This window comes from Panthera uncia, chromosome F2 (genome assembly GCF_023721935.1).
Source record: "Panthera uncia isolate 11264 chromosome F2, Puncia_PCG_1.0, whole genome shotgun sequence".
Taxonomy (NCBI): domain Eukaryota; kingdom Metazoa; phylum Chordata; class Mammalia; order Carnivora; family Felidae; genus Panthera; species Panthera uncia.
In genome coordinates this window covers 32221176-32241521 of record NC_064812.1, presented here as the reverse complement: position 1 = coordinate 32241521, position 20346 = coordinate 32221176, and the positions used below count along the sequence as shown (strand labels likewise).

At 37.5% G+C, this 20346-nt stretch overlaps 1 protein-coding gene across 3 annotated transcripts in view; it reads left to right on the top strand.

Annotated features, from left to right (window-relative positions):
• ZFPM2 (zinc finger protein, FOG family member 2) overlaps positions 1–20346 on the top strand; it is a 473354-nt gene that overhangs the window by 231849 nt on the left and 221159 nt on the right. For all 3 annotated transcript variants that reach the window (XM_049633013.1, XM_049633012.1, XM_049633011.1), the window contains one exon: positions 2137–2255. In XM_049633013.1, the coding sequence (XP_049488970.1) occupies positions 2137–2255 (119 nt within the window). The remainder of the gene's footprint in view (positions 1–2136; positions 2256–20346) is intronic.

Here is a 20346-nt window from a genome sequence, read left to right as displayed (position 1 = left end):
ATTATTGTTCCATATTCCCTGGACTCTGGACTTGATACTTAAGCATATATTATTTATTGTAAATATCTTATTTATAAAGCTATATTTCAGAAGCTCAACTCATTGACTCTTTTTGGGGTCCATTTTCCTCATTACTGATCATCTTTAGTTACTGATACATCAGAGTGAAAAACAAACTGGAGGGGAGAGGTGTTGTCTCAGTTCAATGAGTTTAATGAGTTCTTCCATTTTTTGTGTATTTGGCAAGTGGGAGAGGAAGGGAGCATGAGAAGTAGGGAGAATGGTGTAGTTCTTGAAGTGACATTTTTTACCGTGAACATGGAATTATTATTTCCATTGCATTTTCATTGTCCCAATACAGATAAATTTATATTTCATAATGGACACAATGTCAACATTACTCAAAATTTTAGCTGGTTGTGGTTTACATAACTTTGACTTTGGTTTTCAGGATTCAAGCAATAATAGAAACATGAAAAGTAATGTCTGGTATTTTAACTATTAAACAGAGGTGACACAAATGCGAAGAAGTAAAGGAAAGATCTAACTGAACTCAGGTTGATGGTATTGCTTTTAAAAACATCAAGATTAAATCTACATATTTAAAGACAGTTACTGCCTTGAAAAGAAATTAAGGCCAGAGTAAGACAAAACATTTATGCTAAATTACCTACCATAACTTATGTATCGCTTAGAAAATGTAATAACTGAATACATTCTATTTTATTTAGAACTTTTCTCAGCTATCTGTGGTATATGGGTTTCCATTTATACTTCTTATTCATCCATTCGTTCCCGCTTTAATGTCTGCTCTTCAGCAGGTTGAGAAGAAATACCAATAAAAAGAACTAATACATTGTATTATTAAGATTAATATTTTAAAATACAAAGCTTTTGCTATGATAATATGGTATAGTGATACTATCAGAACATAAATATCATAGATTTAATTATTTAAAGAGAAAGATTCCAATTCTCCAATTCATGATTGAGATTTTGTTTGATTATCCCAAAGACTTTTTAGGCTGATGGCCATTCTTTGAAGATTTGAAGCCTTCACTTAGTTATTTTTTTTAAGTTAATTCACTTATTTCTTTATTTTATTTCTTAATTTTTTTAATGTTTATTTATGTTTGAGAGTGAGACAGAGCATGAGCAGGGGAGGGACAGAGAGAGGGAGACACATAATCTGAGGCAGGCTCCAAGCTCCGAGCTGTCAGCACAGAGCCCAACGCAGGGCTCAAACTCGTCAACCACATGATCGTGACCTGAGCTGAAGTCAGACACTTAACCAACTGAGACACCCAGGCGCCCCTTATTCATTTATTATTTAAGTGAGCATTTGATGAATTCCTACTTTATGCTAACGTGTATACTGTCTTCACTTCCTGTTTCCTTTTAATGATCCAATGTAATAATTTGGAGGGAATGAAAGGAGGGAGACCACCCTAAGCTGGCTGTTTCATAAGGTTTTTTTTTTTTTTTCCAAACTTTTCTGGTGACAGAATCTACATCAAATACCAAATATAAAAGAAAAATGAATTTGATTAAACATTTTTTTAATTTGGGAAAACATACATCTCTACTTTTTGTACATGTAAATATTTTAGCCCCTGAAATTAGTAGTACCTTGAAAAAACTACCACATACTTCCAGAGGCTCTCCACATGTTGCTCACCACGAGTCCTGAATAACTATAATAAAAGTATTGTGTGAGGTGTATATCTTTAATTATAATTTTTAGTTACATTCGTGAGCAAATATAAGAATGTTAACTCTAAGCCATTGTCCTAATGTTTCTCGTCTATCCGTTTTGGCATCACAGCACTGCTTTTGGAAGAGTGTTATTATTTCAGGTTCTTAAGGACTTACTAAATAGAATTCACTTCTGTGGATGATGTGTGTGAAAAAGGTGCAAGAAAGAAATTGGACTAAATCTGAATACAATTATAAGGACAAGTTTTATTTTCCTCTCAGGATAACGAGATCAGTTGGTTTTCAGACAAGCATAATTAATTCCCTTTATATGAATCACGAGAATGTTGTGTGTGTAAAGCAAACACACAAAAAAGAGGTGGCTGTGGGTAAAACACACGTGAAGGTACTCTAAACACCCCTTGTTTTTATTGTCTTCAGGAGAGCTGGAGGTATTTCAGAAAGACGGGGAACGAAAAATCCAGAGTCGGCAGCAACTTCCTGTGGGAACAACCTGGGGGCCATTTGCTGGGAAGATGGACCTGAATAATAACTCCTTGGTATGTGGATGTTCTGAGATGGTTGACTCAGTATTTTGTCATAGCTCAGAAATTATCTCTGCTTGCTTCCCAGGGAAATCGCTAAAAATAACAGTTTGTTTTTTCTTTTTCATGGCCCACAAAACTTGGAGACTTTCCAAGTGGTTTGTCTCTGACAGTAATATACGCAGAATTTAGAAGGAAACAGGTTAATCATACCAAATGGTTGTTTAGTAAGGTAATTTATAAGGTTGTTGCTTTATCTGCTTAGCCAGACTAATACTACTCACACTTAATAATATATACAAATGCTTTTATTTTTAAGATGACACAAATTAATTGTCATACATTACAGGTTTACATGAAGAACAAGAAATGAACAACCTTGTTATTCCTCGGTAATACTATTTGTACCTTTTAGAGCAACGATGAATGATTAGCGTCATAATTTCTGTTAGCATTTTTGTAAAATCTCTGTAAAATCTACCTCTAGGTAAGATTATACGGAGAGTCGATTAACTCCTGTGTTAAAAAGTAGTGGAAAGATGGAATACGTGGATACATTTAAACTTCATTTCTTAATTGGATATTTTAGTTTTCCCGTTGCCGCTGTAGCAAATTACCTACCACAAACTTTGTGGCTTGGAAACAGCTCAAATACATCACCTTGCAGTTGTGCCGGTCTGAGGTCTGATGGGCTAAAACTAAGCATCTGCAGCACTGAGTCCGTCTCTGGAGTCTCCTAGGGTGACTCTGTTTCCTTCACTTTTCCAGCTTCTCAAGACCATCCACAGCTCTTGGCTCAAGGCCCCCTGCCGTCTACAAAGCCAACGGTGGCTGATTGAGTCTTCCTCACATCCACATTTAAGAACACCTGTGATTATAGTGGGCCCATCTGGGTAAATCTAGGATAATCATCCTCTTTTAAGGGCAGCTGATGAGCGACTTTAATTCCATCGGCTTCCTTAATTCCCTTTTGCCATACGATGTAACATTCACAGGTTCCAGGGTACAGACATTGGGACCTCTCGTATTTAAGTGATGATACAAGTGATAAAACTTGGGGAGACAAATGTTTTATATTATTTAGGAGTTCCACAAGTTATATATACGAAATGACATTCTTCCTAAAAGCCACTTATATGAGAAGAATCTCACGGCTGCCAGATGACTCTGTCTACCCTGTGGGGCCATAAAAACTCCCCAGAGGGGTTTTGACAAATGCACTGAACTCAGCAACACTGCAGCCCTTCTTCCATTTGTTACATGAAAGAAATTTCTCCTTCAAGTTATTACATGAAAGAAACTGGTATGTGTGGATCTCCGCTTATTCAGTGCCTATTGGCTGACACAGAGGTTATTGGTTCAGCCAGAAGTAATGATTGGAATAAATAGGAAATATTTGTGTCACCAAACTTTTAAACAACACGGGAGATTCTAGGGTGTGATTTTTACTTCCTAAATCCACATATTTATCCATAAAAGGATGAAGTCGGTGATTTCCCATGTATTTAAGAACTGAACAAGTTGATAGGCTAAGCTAAATACTTGATCATGTGGGCAACTTAATTCCTAGTGGTCCAGTTTACCCACTTCAAAAAGGCTTTGCGATGTGGCCCCACAAACACCGCAGGCGTTGGTCGGTCGAGTTGTTAATAGACTGGTCTATTGATTCCATTGAGAGAACAATATTTACCATACTGATTTCCGAGCAAAGGCAAGACGAAGATTGTCTAACCATCAAGGGTTGAGTTAAATACTACTCTAAACCCATTTTATCTGGAAGTTTCTATTGGTTCTCTCGCTTAAAAAATGTTTTCGGCAGTAAGATACTTATTTATCACTGCATATCCATCCCCAACACAACCTTTAGTTATTTCTCTGATATTTCTTCAAAAGTGTACTGCCACTGAAGTAGCACCTGTCATTGAAGTAAAAGAGAAATGTTCTCCTTTTACTATATCAAAATAATATCTATATGAAAATTCAGTTTTTGATCTTTATATGATTATCTATTTATATATGTGGGATGGTACAATTATACATTTTTAGCATTTGCTACATTTTGGGTGAAAAATAAACCTATTTGTCAAAGGTTAATTTCAATGAAATAATGTCCTATTTTTTGGACAAATGTTCTTTAAATATTCTTGTACCATTATAAGGCTATTTGATGGCATGTTTAATATTTTTAAAGGGTTCAGCTTATAGATATGAAGAAGTTTTGATACCATTGGTACTATTTGGTATTATTTTAAGACTATGAATACTCTTCAGGGTATCAAAAACCAGTAGTGGGTAGTAGTTTTTTTTATAGAAAATAATCTTAATAGTCTGGTTTTATTTTTTTGCCTTAGGGTTTCAATATTTGATTCATGTTATTTCCTGAAACTATAGTAATTTTCTCTATTTAAAAACTTAGTTGCTTTGCCAAAGTATACCTTAAAAGACTTTCCTTTTGTGATAGCATTCCTTTCCAAAATGTACTTCTAATTTTAAGTCACTAAATACTCCTGGTACCACTTTGGGTACTACTGTTCCTACTGTAGAATAATGAGCTAACATATACCGCATACTCATTCTTTTCTAGCCACTGTATAGAGAATTTGAAAGGGATTCACTCATTTAATCCTCAAAACAAACCTGAATTTGTGTCTGTTTAAAATTAGATAAGAAAATAAAGGCGTAGACCTTTTGATTCCAGCATCTGTATTTAAAACAATTGTTTTTAAATGGGTATTTATTTTTGAGAGAGAGAGAGAGAGACATGAGCAGGGAAGGAGCACAGAGAGAGGGGAACACAGAATCTGAAGTAGGCTTCAGGCTCTGAGCCGTCAGCACAGGGCCCGATGCGGGGCTCAGCCTCATGGACCGCAAGATCCTGACCTGAGCCGAAGTCGGATGCTTAACCGACTGAGCCACCCAGGCGCCCCCAGCATCATGTATTCTTAAAGACCATGCCACACTGTCTGCTCAAGAGCATGTGTAGCATGATTTGAACATGATAAAAATGTTTGGGATTTCTTTACACATAGTCTAAATTTATTTTAAAAACTCTGGAGAAAATACACAATGTTTTTTTTTTTCTTTAGGCAAAATATTTGTTATGGTAATTGATAGACTATTGGCGCAATTATGAGTTAATTCAAAGGCTCCTGTGATTTCATTACCTCGATAATTTGGACAGTACTTTCACTTGTATTTTATGTCCTAAAGATAAATTTTCCTTATCATAAAATATATAGCCTCCTAACCCTTCCGTACCCAACCTTGAATCAAATTTGGAAGTAGCACCCTCCTACAGTGCTTATTTGCCAACCAGTGTAATGTGAGTCTGCTCAGACTCATGGTGTTGGCTCAGGAGATTCAGCACACTAATTAATCCAACACAGTAATTAATTGAGTCACCATGCCAGATGTCAAATCCTTTTTATATCTTTCAAGTTCCCATCTTGAAGTGCATTAGCAATATGCCACCTTCTGCAGGAAGCCTTTGCAGACCAGGCATTTGGGTGTATAGAGCACATTTCAAGAAATACAGGCTGTATTGAAACGCCAAACAAATTGATTTGACAAAAAGTTATTCTTGGAATTATGTAACACACTGAACATAGAAATAAATAATCTTTTGCCCACACCCCATTACCTTGTTTGATACGTCATGTATCATTTCATGATTTAATAATAGCAGCAACAACATGTAGTTACTACATTCATTGCACAGATACGGGTCAGAGAGAGAGGAGAGGGAAAGAGGATATTAACTATAAGGAATTGGCTTATGGAGACTGGCCAGTCAGAAATCTTCAGTGTGGGCCAGGAGGCTGGAGCCCTAAGAGAAACAATGGTGCAGTTCCAGACCAAAGACCAGTAGGCAAAGACCCAGGAGAACCAATGGTACAGATGAAGCTTGTTTCTTGGAGAGGTCAGTCTTTTTGTTGTTTTCAGGCCTTCACCTGGTTAGATGAGACCCACCTGCATTACAGAGAGCAATCTGCTTTATCCAAAGTTCACTGATTCAAATGTTAGTCTCATCTAACACCCCTTCCATGGGGTGCCTGGGTGGCTCAGTACTGAACTGGGACGCTCAGTTAAGTGTCCGACTTCGGCTCAGGTCATGATCTTGGGGTTTGTAAGACCAAGCCCCATGTCAGGCTCTGTGCTGCCAGCTCAGATGCTGCTTCGGATTCTGTGTCTCCCTCTCTCTCTGCCCCTCCCCTGCTTGGTCTGTCTCTGTCTTTGTCTGTGTCTCTGTCAAAAATAAATAATAAACATTAAAAAAAATTTTTTTAAGTTAACACCTTCCAAGTTGTCACATAAAATTAAGCATCATAGCCTCCAAAGGACTACCATGTATTGTTTCAGTTTTTTCGGATATAATTGTGCACCCCTGAATGGACTGTTAGCCAGTGGGTGAGCCTAGCCTTCTCTCCAACATCCCACCTCTGTACCAAGGAATAACTTACATTAAATGCTATCACGGTGACACAAACTTAACTTTTTTAGAAGTCTTGCAGTTTCATTCAGAGGACTACTGACAAGGAAGCTGTTTTAAAAATCACTTTAAATTATGATCAATATCTGTTTTGGGGGTATTTTAGAATTTCTGTATTTACATGTTGTACCTTTGACGTTTCCTCCGTTTTCTCCAAAGATCTTTGCAATATGCTAAATCATATGCTAGCACATAATGAGGGCCTAATAAGTGTCAAACAACAATGACTGTTTGGAAGATTGGATGTCTTTAATTTCAGTGACATTTGCCCTTCCTTGCTTCTGAATATATCAGCTGTCAGTAGCTAACTAGTCTAATTCAGCCAACTGCTGGAATTATACAACATGCATACTTTATTAAATAGAACATAAATAGAAAGTCCCACATTACTTACTACTTAATACTAAATTCCTCACAACCTGTTCAATTCAATAAGTGAAGTCTGATAGAGAAGTCTCATTTTATTGATCCTGCTCAATCAGGAGAGATTGTCTTATTTTCTCATAGGACGTTTGTGACATTCAATTCTACAAATGGGAAATATGCATATAAAGGGTACTATAGACAGCATTTCATTGCCTTAATAATCAAATAATACAGGTGTTAAATTGTACCTTAAACTTTTTAAGATCGTTATCATCGTTAAAATGTGGTTGGGGAAAGAATTAGAGGTTCCTGTTCGATACCATAGGAAAATATCAGAATTTTTAGATGTCTCTGTTTCTCTCCTTCTGGCCCTAACTAACTATGTCTAACTATGTCTAGTTCTAACTGAACTTCTAGTTCAGTACCAATCTCTGATCCCATTCATTGCCAAAGTCTTCAAGCCTCATGTTGTACACACCCTGTAGCAAGTACGCCCCTGCCCATATGTCTCTAGCGTTTATCTGTGTAGTCAAAGGCTGCTTAGTGGAAGTATCTGTGACTTTCTATTAGAGGACTTTTTTCCCAACCTCAGGAGCAAATTCACTGCAAACCAGGCAAACTAGATGTGCTGGAGAACTAATATTTCCAGGACTGATAACCAATGAGAGACAGAAGCTGGTGGATAGATACCCCTGTCTCCTTGCCTCTCCTTTAGGCTCTGAGAAGCGGTTAGAGTTTGCCAGTGGAACTGAGCTCCAGTTGGCTTTATAATGCATTCTTTATGACCTTCCTTCTCTTTCCTGTTTCTCCATACCTCTACTGAAATTTTGTGAGATTGCCTACCCAATGGACTACTTGCACTCGAATCAATTTCATGGTAAGTTCTGGGGAAACCTCAACCTCTAAAATATAATAATGAAGTCAATTTGAAAGTAATGTCCAAATTATTGTTGAGATTCTAGAGAACACAGATTTCTTTTAAAATTTTTATTCAGTTTTAGACCTCTGCCTCTGGCACATAATAGATATTCAACACATACTCTTTAAAATAAAACTCTGACTTTCCTTACCATGAGCATTCTGATGGACCCCACCCATATCCTCCAATCTCCACCATCTCAATGATATAATTTATAATTTGGTGAGGCATGACTCTTTGTTGCGCCTTAACGTTTCTTTTCATTGATGTTGACATTGGGAAAGATCTCTTCCTTTTTAATATTCATTCTAATCTAGGCTCAGGACTACCATACTTTCCTACTTCTCATCTCTCTCTGGGTCTTGGCTCTTTTGAATTTAACTGTGCGTGTTTCCCAAAACACTCTGGCCTTTCTTCTCTTTTCCCTCTGTTCCCAGTGCCTCAGGGAGCTTATCCACTTGCAAAGCTTCAGCTACTAATTTACAAATGACATTTAAATTAAAAAATCTCTAACCTTGGCTTTTTACCCTTTCTCTAATAGCACATTTCAACTGTTTTGTAAGCCTTTCCCACTGACTTGCTCCAACTAAATAGTCACAAGGAGAGTTTAGTACTGTTTCCACAGATTGCCTCTCTAGTCTTCTCCCTGACTTTCCACTTGGAGTCACCTTTGATCCTATGTCTCTGCATCTCCTTTCCTGCCTCTGCAAGAAGTTCATTCTAGACGTTATTCTTTGTTGTTTTTTTTCTCCATTCCTACCTCTCCTTGTCTTAAAACTCAAATGTCCATTTATCCACATATTCACGCACATACGAGTGCATGGACACACATCCCTCTGCTTTATTGCCTATAACTACTACCCTTGCTTTTTTTTTTTTTTCATCTTTCAGGATTCTCGTTTTCACTTCCAGAAACCAGGTACTATAACTTCTGATTTCCTCTAATCTGCTCTCTTCTCTGTTCCTGCTATCACTGCTTTAATTGAAATCTCCATCTTTTCTTCCTGATTATCATCATATTCTTCTACTTTTCTTCCTGCCTTCCCTCTTGTCTCCTTTTCCTTTATCCAAATCGCAGTGTGTCCTAAAAACAAAAGTAGTGTCACCCTATGTGCTTAAAATTATCTTAAAGGGCACGAGAGAAGAGACCATCTCTATGTATTTGGCCACACTATTCATCATCCTGGAAAACCCTATGTTCTGCCCCCACCCCTCTTTATCCCACTGACCCCCAATTCTTACTTAAAGACTCAGCTCAAGTAGACTTACTTAACTTAAAGTCTGGGATAGATATAGACTCCTCAAGTGTTCCCATGATGCTGTAGCTTTACTAGGATAAAAGCATTTATCACATAATTGTGTCTGTTTACTTGTCTGTCTCCCCTGCAGACTATATGCTTCTTGTCTTTTATCTTTGCATCCATCCTTCCTAGAGCAATGTCTGACTTTGAGCACAGGCCCAATAAATAACCTTAAAGAATTAGTAAATCAGTTCTTTCCTTTAACTTTTCTCTAGTATTCGTGAATGATGCCCATCTCTTTATTCAAGATCCTTGCATTTTCCCTGAGTCTTCGTACCCATTTCTTTTGTTTCCTCAGGAATCTTCCTTCATCTGCCCAACTTAGCAATACCATTACCAGTTAATACTATCTTGTGTCTGTTTTTTGTTTGTTTTTATATTTATGTGTATTCTTAAACTCAATTGAGTGTGAGATGCAGCAGGGAAGAATAACTACACATTTCTTCAGTTTTTACCCAATAAGGAGATATACCCATGATGGTTTCTTGATAAATATTGACTAATTTCAGTGTAAGATTTGCAACCCCTGAAACAGTTCGGGAAGCTGATGTGTTGAGCCCTTTGAGGCAATTACGATTTGTTTACAGTGGAATCAGTTTTAGATCCCTCACTATGACATGGGTGAAGGCCAAGAAGGTGTTCTGCTCTACCATGCTTTCTGTGAAGTCTCATCCAGCATCGCTCTTTCCAGTGACAAACCATCTGGGAAATTCCATCTGTCTCTGCTTGGAAACTGAGGTGGCAGTCGCCCACTGTGAGCAATTTTCTATTAACTTCTTGGATAAGATCAGTCAGATTTATACTGAATTGATGGGAACCGTAAGAGCAGGGTTGTTCCAAGAGAAGACAAATGTACTGATTCCTCTAATTGGGCTTAAGCCAGTTTCATTCACGGATGCCCTTAGGTTCTAGTAGTGCAAGGACTTATAACCTTTTTAATTGTACCCTCTTCCTCTTGGGAAGCGTTGGTGAAATTCATTATTGATGGAGGTTGTAGATTTGTCCCTTAGGGAGGCCAAGATCCTGGCTTCTCTTACACTCTATCTGCTTTGTGGAGAATTAATGGAAACTGAGTGGAAGCTGCTCAAAGAAGACATGAGACAAGACATTTAAAGCAGCAAAGCCTTGGAAAGTGACACATTGGTCTGGTTTTTGGAATTAGAGTAGGTTTCTTGTCTATTTGTTTGTTTGTTATTTGTTTGTTTGTGGGAGAAGGGAGATATTGGTATGGAATCCCATGTTGGTAAAGGCATCCTATAGAATGTGAGTCAGAAAGGAAGAACCCAAGCACAAAAGAATTATTTCACAATTCAGATCTCTATAGAGGCAAACCAGACAAGTCAGTTGCGTATGGATCTGAAGGGACTGATGGTATTATAGTGCAGGCATAGTGATGATGTTGGCAATGGATCGCGTTATATTGTAATATGAGAAAATAATGTTGAAATGAAAATATAAATTGGGCCTTTCTTGATAATTTGTACCTGCCTCCAAGATACGCCCTTGTGTGTAGCTAATCTCTCTGCTAATCTCAATCTCTTTTTGATTCATTGTTTCTTCTGATGGGTGAAGTCTTTCCAGGTTCTTTATGTTTGGACTTGCCTTTGAAAGGTGGGAACACAAAAACAATTCCTCGTCATATGTAGACAGTTTATTTATACTTTACTCACTTATGCCTGACATTTAAACACATTTTTGCCTTTGAATTATGATACATGGCTAAATCTATTTATCTAAACTTAGGCCAAGTTTGAATAAACAAAAAGGATCTTTTTCTTCATGCCAGAATATTCACTGTTCCTTTCTCTAGAATTTAAGGAGAAATTTATTGAAGATGATCTTTTTAAGTAGTTATCAAAATGACTCCATGTGATGCTATTAATTTAGTCAGTGTCTAGAAGGGGTAGTGTAGTTATTCATATCATCATATGATCAAAGTTGTTCTCTAAATTTGAAGAGACCAATGAGTAGTACCACCTTTCCCAGGGAATACAAGCATCGAAGACAAAGTCTGGCTATTGGTTTATAGCTCTAGACACTCTTTGTGGAATCGTTCCCGTTTGTAGACTTTTTTCACATTTTATGGTCCCTCAGAGGGTGGAAATAGAGTCTCTGTTCCCCAAGGGGAGTTTGTCAAATTCTTGGGTGGTGAGGGAGTGTTTAGTAAAATATAACTCTATTGTTTTCATAACACAGATTATAGAATATAAAGCTCAGAAAACATTTTTGGCTGGAGGAGAGGTTAAAATGAGAAAGCACTGTGAAGAGCAGTTTGAAAAGTTGATCAAAATTTTCTTCTGATATTTGCTGATATATCTGGCATGACTTGACTTTTAAAGTCTTTCTCCTTGATTTTTTTTTTTTTTTGAAGACTTGGCATTCCACAAGTCTTTTTAAAACAATTGGTTTGGCATTGTACACTTTTACCCATTATTTGCATGGTTATGATAAATATCGTTCCGATGTTACGAGGATTTTGCAGTGATCTCAGCTAGGCATGATAATTAATACACTCAGTAAGTTGGAAATGATAACAGTGGAAAAAATGGACGATTTTGTATTTCTTCTGTTTGGTCTTAAAAATCAGTATGACTTAGGGATAACTCTTGAAATATGTTATAAAATATTGGACTCTGCTTTTAAGCTATGAATAGGTATTCCCAGGATACCATTAATCAAATATAATTTAACAATAGCTCTCAGTTATCATTGACAATCTTTAATATCATGAGGTTTTCCTGGTATAGGAAAGTTTGTGAGTGTGACCTTGTTTAAGCCACTCCTATGAGGCTTTATGTTAATGTTGTGTGATGGTCCAGAGGCAATGTTTCTCTGATAAGAGAAAAATAAAGCAGTATCTCTTAAGTGCTTTTGGAAACTTAGGAAATTATTTGAGGAACTCTCTTTTGGAATTAACATGTCTTTTCTTTGTTAATTTACCCATAAAATTTTAAGTAATTCCTTATTATTCATTTACTTTTACATCACTTTCCTCACAAAATCCTCTGGCCTAGTTTGGCAGAACTGTGGCTTCTTGATTCTAGTAACCTGTATGTCTTTTGTGCCATTTTATTGGTGTTATATCTCTTTCTGTTATAAAGGCTGGGCACTCAGAGTCAAGCATAGGGCTATGTGTGTAAGCTTTGTGGGTTTTTCTCTCATACTCTCTATTCCTAGTTTCTGAGAGTCAGAAATGTGAGCACAGCTTATCTGGATGTCTCTGATACGGTGTCTCTCACAAGGCTGCAATCACAGCGACAGTCAGGGCTATGGTGTCCTCTAACTCTCAACTACAGGAAGATTGGCTTGCAAGCTTTTACTAAGCAAGGCTACTGACCCAGTTTTTTGCCTCGTGGGCATCTCCATAGAGCAACTCATGTCATCGCAGCTGACTTCTCTTTGAGCAAGCAAGTAAGAGAGCAAGAGAAGGAGCCTAAGATGGAAGCCACAGTGTTTTCTGTAGCCTAATCTCGGAAGCAGGAGTCCATTACTTTTGCTAAATTCTATTCATTAAAATCCAGTCGCTAGACTAGCCCTCACCAGAGGGAAGAGAATTGCACAAGGCATTGAAACCAAAGGCTGGGCTCTTTGGAGCCCTCTCAGGGTCTGTTTACCCTTGAAGGTAGTTTACATAGTTACCCAACCTCTGGATAAAGAAGGACTTTTGAACAATAAGAGCAATAAGAGAAGTCACAAAAGAAAATGGAGTGAATATGAACCGAGAATATTAAGTCATATGTTATAAAGTATTATCATCAAAATCAAAGGTTAGCTGAGAAGTAAAAGACTTTATGAAGATGACATCTATTTTATTCTTACTTTTGAAGCTAAATAAGGTTTCCCCCATGGAAGGTGATTAGTAACTTCTTGATTAATTTATTTGGAAATTGGGAGGATAGCGAAAGATGAATTGAAATGTATAAAACGCGACTTCTACAAAATTTACTGGGAGTTAGGAACCAAAAGCAGAGTGTTTGCTGAGTGTTCCTTCTCTTTCAGTCATTTTGAGAAACCTACACTAACACGCTGTAAAGAGATGGGAGAGAAAGTATGGGAAAGAGCCCATGATGTGGTTACGGTAGCTGATTCTACTTCTGACTGTTATCACCCGTAGTGGATGTGCTATCTTGGATAATCACACACACTCTCCGCTTCTTCACTTATAAAACGGATGTTATTATGCCAGCTAGGCGTCATAGAGTTGTTGTAAAATTATATAGAATTATATGCAGTTAGTCACTTTGAAAAAAATATACAGATTGTTGTACAGACCTAGATTACTTTTTATGGTGCCCAGGAATAGAAAATAGATTACCCATTTCTTTAAACACTGCTCCCCTAAGCAGTGCATGCAGGCTTTTCTCCTCTGTCCCCTCTCTGAACATATTTAAAAGCACCTTGGTTGTCATTGTACGTATACCTCTTCATACACATGTGCACACATGTATTTATACACACAGATATACTTACTGATTAGCTAGCATGGCTGTTCTGAGAACTCATAGCCTAGAGAAGTACAAGGTGTGTACTTAGAGTATTTATCATCTAAGTACAATCACCACAGAAGCAGAGCAAAAACATGTATTTTGAGGAAGAGAAAGAAAGGTTAAGCGGTCAAACTGCTTTTTGAATTATCCTGGCTTCTTTGTGTTTTCTTTTTGTAAGAAGTTATTCTTCAGAAGGCATTTCTCAGGTGTGTGATTGGGGATTTCAGACAATTGGAAAAGTAATTTACCCTGTCTGATTCACTTTTGAGTTAGGTTCGTATTTTAAAATGTTAACTCAATTCTTCCATTATTTATGGCAGTTTAGAGTTCGATATAGAATGGAGTGAATAAGGCAGTCATAACACAGGCTGTGACACACCATGAAATATGAAGAAATGGGGACCGAGTTCGGAAGAGCAAAGGCATTTCACATGCCGTAAGTTTGAGATTTTATTAAGAAGTCAAACAAATACCATTTGTTTCTCATTACCCCATGTGTGAGCGTTACCCCGTGGACAGGAGCAGCAAGAGTCCCTTGGGTTCTGATGCTAATCTCGGATATGGCGTTACCACCTTGCATCTTAAAATCACTGCTGCTCAGGCATGTGTAGCACATTAGTCCACATGAGGTGCCCAGTGATGTCCGCATGCACATCTGAGACAAGCGTCAGGTCCCAAGTACGTGTTGAATGAAGTATCTACAAGAGGGGGGAGAAAAAGAGCGTTTTTCTTCATTTAAAAAAGTTCAATGGTGGCAAAAAGAAGTTTCACTCCTTTACGTGATTATTTTCAACAGGGAGCACAGGCAGTTTTAGAATTGTTGCCTTCCTCCCTTCAAAACCTTATGAGCATGACAGCTCTTCAAAGGAAGCAGACACTGGCAGAAGTGTTCCCATCTCACTGATACTCCAGGAGGAGGCGGGGGGAGAGTGCATCATGGGCGCCAAACAGTGGTCGGCTCCATTGCTTCATTAATCAGGTGGAGGCACTCTGAAAAATGTTTCTCTTTGGTTGCAGCCATCTATTTTTTGGTGTTAATCTGCGCCCTGTGGCAGGGTTTTGTGAAAGGAAACAATGAACAGTTGTATCACCCCCCCCCCCCCAATTGTTGTAGCCCCTGTCAGAAGGCTCCGAGGATGATGCAGGTCTGTATCAGCCTGATAAGGAAAAGAGGATTCCAAATGGCTTTGGAGAGCATCTGTGGGAGTAGAGTGTGCCGTTTGGGGCTAGACGAGCTGTGGAATACGGCAGAGGCCCTTAATGGGGTCCTAAGGGTTCAGTGCCAAACCTTCTGCTGCTTCTCGAAGATTTTCTGAGGAAATACTGTAATGGTGAAATTCTATGATTGTCAGAAGGGCTGAGGTTCAAGACGCTGTTTTAAGTTGCTTGTTCCATAATCTGTGATTAGTCAATCTAAGTCAAAAAGACAAGAAATAATAATAAGTAATAAAAATAGACAAGGAGAGAAAAATCTCAAGAAACCTCCCAGAGTCTATATTGGAGGTCACTTTTAATCTGCTGACAGTGAGTTTCCATGCCATTGTCATCACAAGCTCTGTGCCAGTGGCCAATACATTTTATATTCTGTAAGTTCCTATTTTATGGGTAGATGAAATATGAAACTATCTTTTACAATGCTGATTCCATTTTGGCAGGCCTTTGGATCCACATATGGTTCAGTTAAGCTGTTTTGGAGCCTAATGTACCTTTGTTATTTATTGGGATTTTTGTAAAGGGGATAAATGTGCTATTTTTACTGTGGATTTTAAAAAAATCCACATTAAATGTTTACACACACACACACACACCCCACCAATTCATATAGCTAAGAGAATTCTAGTGAGCTTTCAAAACTGATCTATGGTTCCTAGAACAGCTAGAATAAAATAATTCTTACCCATGAAGAAAAACAACCAGAAGACAGTTGAAGCTCCAGCAAAACAGAACCAGTATTTTGTAGCATTCCACGATAATAAAAATGGAGAGCAGTTAGTGAATGGGGGCCAGAAAAGTTGGCATCCTGTCAACAGGCTTTTATATCTTTAAGTATCTTCAGGCTTAGATTCTGCTGGTTTATTCCTTCATTCATCCCACTGTTAGTCTGGCATGTTATAAATAAGCATACAGGCATAAAGAGTGAAAAACAAAGTGGTTGTCAGAGGGATAAATGATAGGCAGTGACCTCACATACCATGGAGAGTCCAGTGCTCAGTTAGGAACTTAGTTGCCTAGAGGTGAACTGTGCCCCCTCAGCTGAAGCCTGGCTGATAGAGGGAGACTCCCTCTTCAACTTTAATCTCTTTGTTTTGGTGAGTTGAACTCAGACTCTTAACTTTTGTTTAAAAGAATGTCTGCATGTAAAGATAAACCAGAAGGAAAGTGACATATTTACCAGTGTCATTTCAAAGCACAACTTTTTCTTCCTAAAAAAGCGCTGGAAGGATAGATTTATTTGGATAATAATACTCATTGTTTGCATTCGTGAAGAGCAATCAGATTTTCTTATATGGTCATTTATTTTTATTTGGCGTTAATCATTCAGTAAACTTGCTAGAAAGGGTGCAATCTAAACCTCTGGCCATTGGTTACGTATAGGACAAGATAGAGGGGCTGGACCCATTTTATTGTCACACTAACTAATCAAATTGTGTGCTTTCCAAGTTGTGTGTGTATGTATTTTAATCCTTCTTACAAACAAATGAGAGGGTAGTAGAATGTTACTTCATAACTATTTCCATGGTCTTCCCCTGCTGTTGCTTACAAACAATTGAATGGCTAACCTAACCTCTGTTAGGTACATTGTGCTAGACATCTGGAAGGAAAACTTGACTAATATTGCATGTAATATAAGTCAGGAACCCTGCTAATCAGTGAGGACACAAATATCTGAATTCTTCTCAAATGGAATTACTTCTTGGATGAGTATTTAAACATAACTGAATTGTATTCATTTATAATATTTATGAATTTATGTATTGCTTTGAACAAACATAACGCACAAAAAGCCATATTCATAGGCACACAGACACATACACACACGTATATAGAGTCTCACACACACACACACACACAATAAATGGTTGATTTTTGCCAACAAGTAAGATTACTATTTTAATTTTATTTTGTTTATACTCCTAACTTTCCTAAATAAAACAATCTCATGAAGTGAAGGGCCCCCTTCTTGTGGAATGAGTTACACGAAATTACCCAATGTTTTTCTTGTCATAGATTAGGCAACATCATAAATATTGATAATGTTTCTGTAATTTCATTATTTCTCATAATTTTATTATTTTATCTTATAGCAAAACACACAATTGCCAGATTATCATAAGGATATTTTAAGTACTCTAATAGGTAACTTAGAACAAGTGTAGAGTATTTAGGTGTATAAATCTGCAGGATGTAAAAGATGTTTATAATTCTTGGCCAACTAGAGCATTATAGGGAGACCCAATCGTCTTAGTGACAAATATGGTAAGAAAAGAAGAAGAAAATGTGAGAAATGTAAAAAATCTGCAAGCAATAAAACTCAGAGTTCTCTCATATTATTTGATTTTCTGCCAGTTTTCATTTCTCCTTATTCTCTATTCTCCATGAGCCTGAATTATTGAGAACTGTCTATAACCTTCATTGCAATAGTATACTAAATATTTTGTGATGATACAAGATGTAAGCAGTTTAATTGGGATGGGAACTGTATCTTTAATTTTAGTATTTATCACTAGTCTTAAGAAATAAAATGATTTGGGAGGAATATTATTAAAGTGTTGCTAATGTTTATTGCAAACCTTGCATGCCACTCACATTGTAGAGGACAAAAGGGTACTCAGTCTTTTCTTTTTTTTAAATTATTTTTAAATGCATTTATTTTTGAGACAGAGACAGAGCATGAGCAGGGGAGGAGCAGAGACAGAGAGAGAGAGAGAGAGAGAGAGAGAGAGAGAGAGAGAGACATAGAATCTGAAGCAGGCTCCAGGCTCTGAACTGTCAGCACAGAGCCGGACGCAGGGCTCGAACGCATCAACTGATGAGATCGTGACCTGAGCCTAAGTCAGATGCTCAACCAACTGAGCCACCCAGGCGCCCCCAGGGTGCTCAGTCTTTTGATGATTATTTTTATACCTCCATAACCACTGAAGGCTTGAAAAGAGAAGCAAGTCATCTCAGTTCAGTTGGTTTGACAGCATCTAAAGGAACGGGGGAGCCTACTGTCTTAGCAGCAAACTTCTTGATAGTTTATTATCTTTTGCTAGTGTGTATGTAGTTACCTCAACATTGAAAAGAAGGGAAATCAGTAGAAACAAGAAGTGCAGTCCATTTTAGTTGATCAGTTACTATAATCTAACTTTAACTTACCTTATACTGTATTGTTTGACTCCAGTTGCTGCTGAAATGCATTATAACGTGAGTTGAATGGTTTTTTACCATCAACTAATACAAAATATTCATGATGTATACAGCACTTAAAAGTTTCTCAGTAATAGGGTGTCTAGGTGGCTCAGACAGTTGAGTGTCCCACTTCGGCTCAGGTCAGGATCTCCCAGTTCCTGAGTTCCAGCCCCGTGTCCGGCTTTGCACTGACAGCCTGGCGGCTGCTTCAAATTCTCTATCTCCCTCTCTGTCTGCCCCTCCCTTGCTTTCTCTCTTGCTGTCTCTATCTCTCTTTGTCTCTCAAAAAATAAACATTAAAAGAAACAGTTTCTCAGTAACTTGCTTCCATTTTGCAGATGTGACTCATCTCAAAATCTACATGATCCATGCTGACCAATTGTGAAATAATATAATTATTTTTTTTAACTAGCGAACCAAATGTGGTAAAAGAATTAGATCTTATCAGCACTGCACATGGATATTACTATTAATACTGTATTGGTAATGGTGAAGTGCTTTCATATCATTGGGATGTGTGGAAATGAAGCAGATTCCACTGTGAAATGATTAAATGCTCACTGTAGTTCCTTAAGTTGGAGCTTGAGTTTCCTTATAATGCTTTGAGAATGCTGCATATTGAATACAACTGAATATACTAGAAAACTGATAAAAGAGAGGTAACTTCATAACTCCACAGGCATTAATTACATTTTTATAGTTTCCATTGATATTTATAATGCTCTTTATGCCATTAAAAATCTGATCCTAAATCAGGATGAAGTTTGTTATTATTCTGTGTGCTCTTATGTATGAAATGGTAGGTGAGCCTTCTTTAGAATATTGTCTATTAACCATGCACTCAATGAAATAGAATGACTTCTGAAATAGCTAAAGAAAAGAAGTGTTTTTTTTAAATGACAATGTAATTAAAGGTGCTGCAGATTAAAAAAAAAAAAAAAAAAAAAAAAAAAAAAAAACGAAAAAAACCCCACCAGTATTAACACCAGTATTTCTGTCAGATTCTTGAAATAAACTGCATTGCATTTTTAATACAGCCATGTTTCCAGATGAAATTCTATCCATTCATGTGCACAGAGATCATCCTGGGTTTAAGCATTTAGCATCCAACATGGCTATTCTTAATTTGTCATTGAGATTAGAATATGGAAAATTGGGTTAGAAAGTAAAAACTAGCCGTGAGCTTTTTAAAACGAATTTATTTAATGGAGTCAGTCCAGATCTCTAAATTCTCCCTCTAATTCTTTGCTCCCTCTTTAAAGAGAGACAGTACCACTGTTTTGTCTTTGGTTCCTGTGTCAGGGAGTTGAGAGGCGAGAGCAGTGGGATTGCATTTTCAGGATGCCACATGTGCACTCTTTGATCTGGGGTACTGTGTGCCTCAGGGAATAAGTTCAATCTTGATTTCTTTAGTCAATCATCCACTATCAGGTACCACTGCCCTGATTAGCAGGCTGAAGAAAAAGAGCATATTGTGGGTATATGTTACAAAGATGAAAAATAGTGATGAGCCTGTTGGCAACAGAGTCAGCCCCTACTTTCGCTCTGTGGCATTTGCTCTCTCTTCGCATAAATCCCTTTAGTGCGTGAAGAAACAAAAACCAGTATTTCCATATGTTTTTCAACAAACTGATGATTTTTTTTCCAGATAGTAGTTTCCTTTCTTTGTTTAATCTGTTACTGCAAAATGGAAACTGGAAAGTGAATTAGCAGGATGCATCGTGGTAGTTGCTAAGAGAGATTCAAATATAGCTGTGCCTGCTTAACATTCCTGCCACTCTGTGAACCAAGCCAATGGCTAACTCTTGTGAAGTGTTCCAAGTCTGGAAAACCAGCACCACACCTGTGCTTTTGCTATCTCTTCATCTGGTGCTACACAGATGTCAAATGGTTCTCTGGATTTAGTAGACAGCCTCAATATTCATCCATTACCCATCAGTGATGTCCCTCCTAAATAATTAGGGTCTAAAAATTTTCTGAATTGCCTCCCATATGTCCTCTTTCCTTTGGTCAAAGTAAAGGAGAGAATCTCTCCATCATATGAGAGTATATGCTGATAACAACTACTGTTTTTGGTCTCTCTAGATACATATTTGGAATTTGTCCATGTGTATTGTATATTATGGTGTTGAGGTGGAAATGGAGGCTCTCA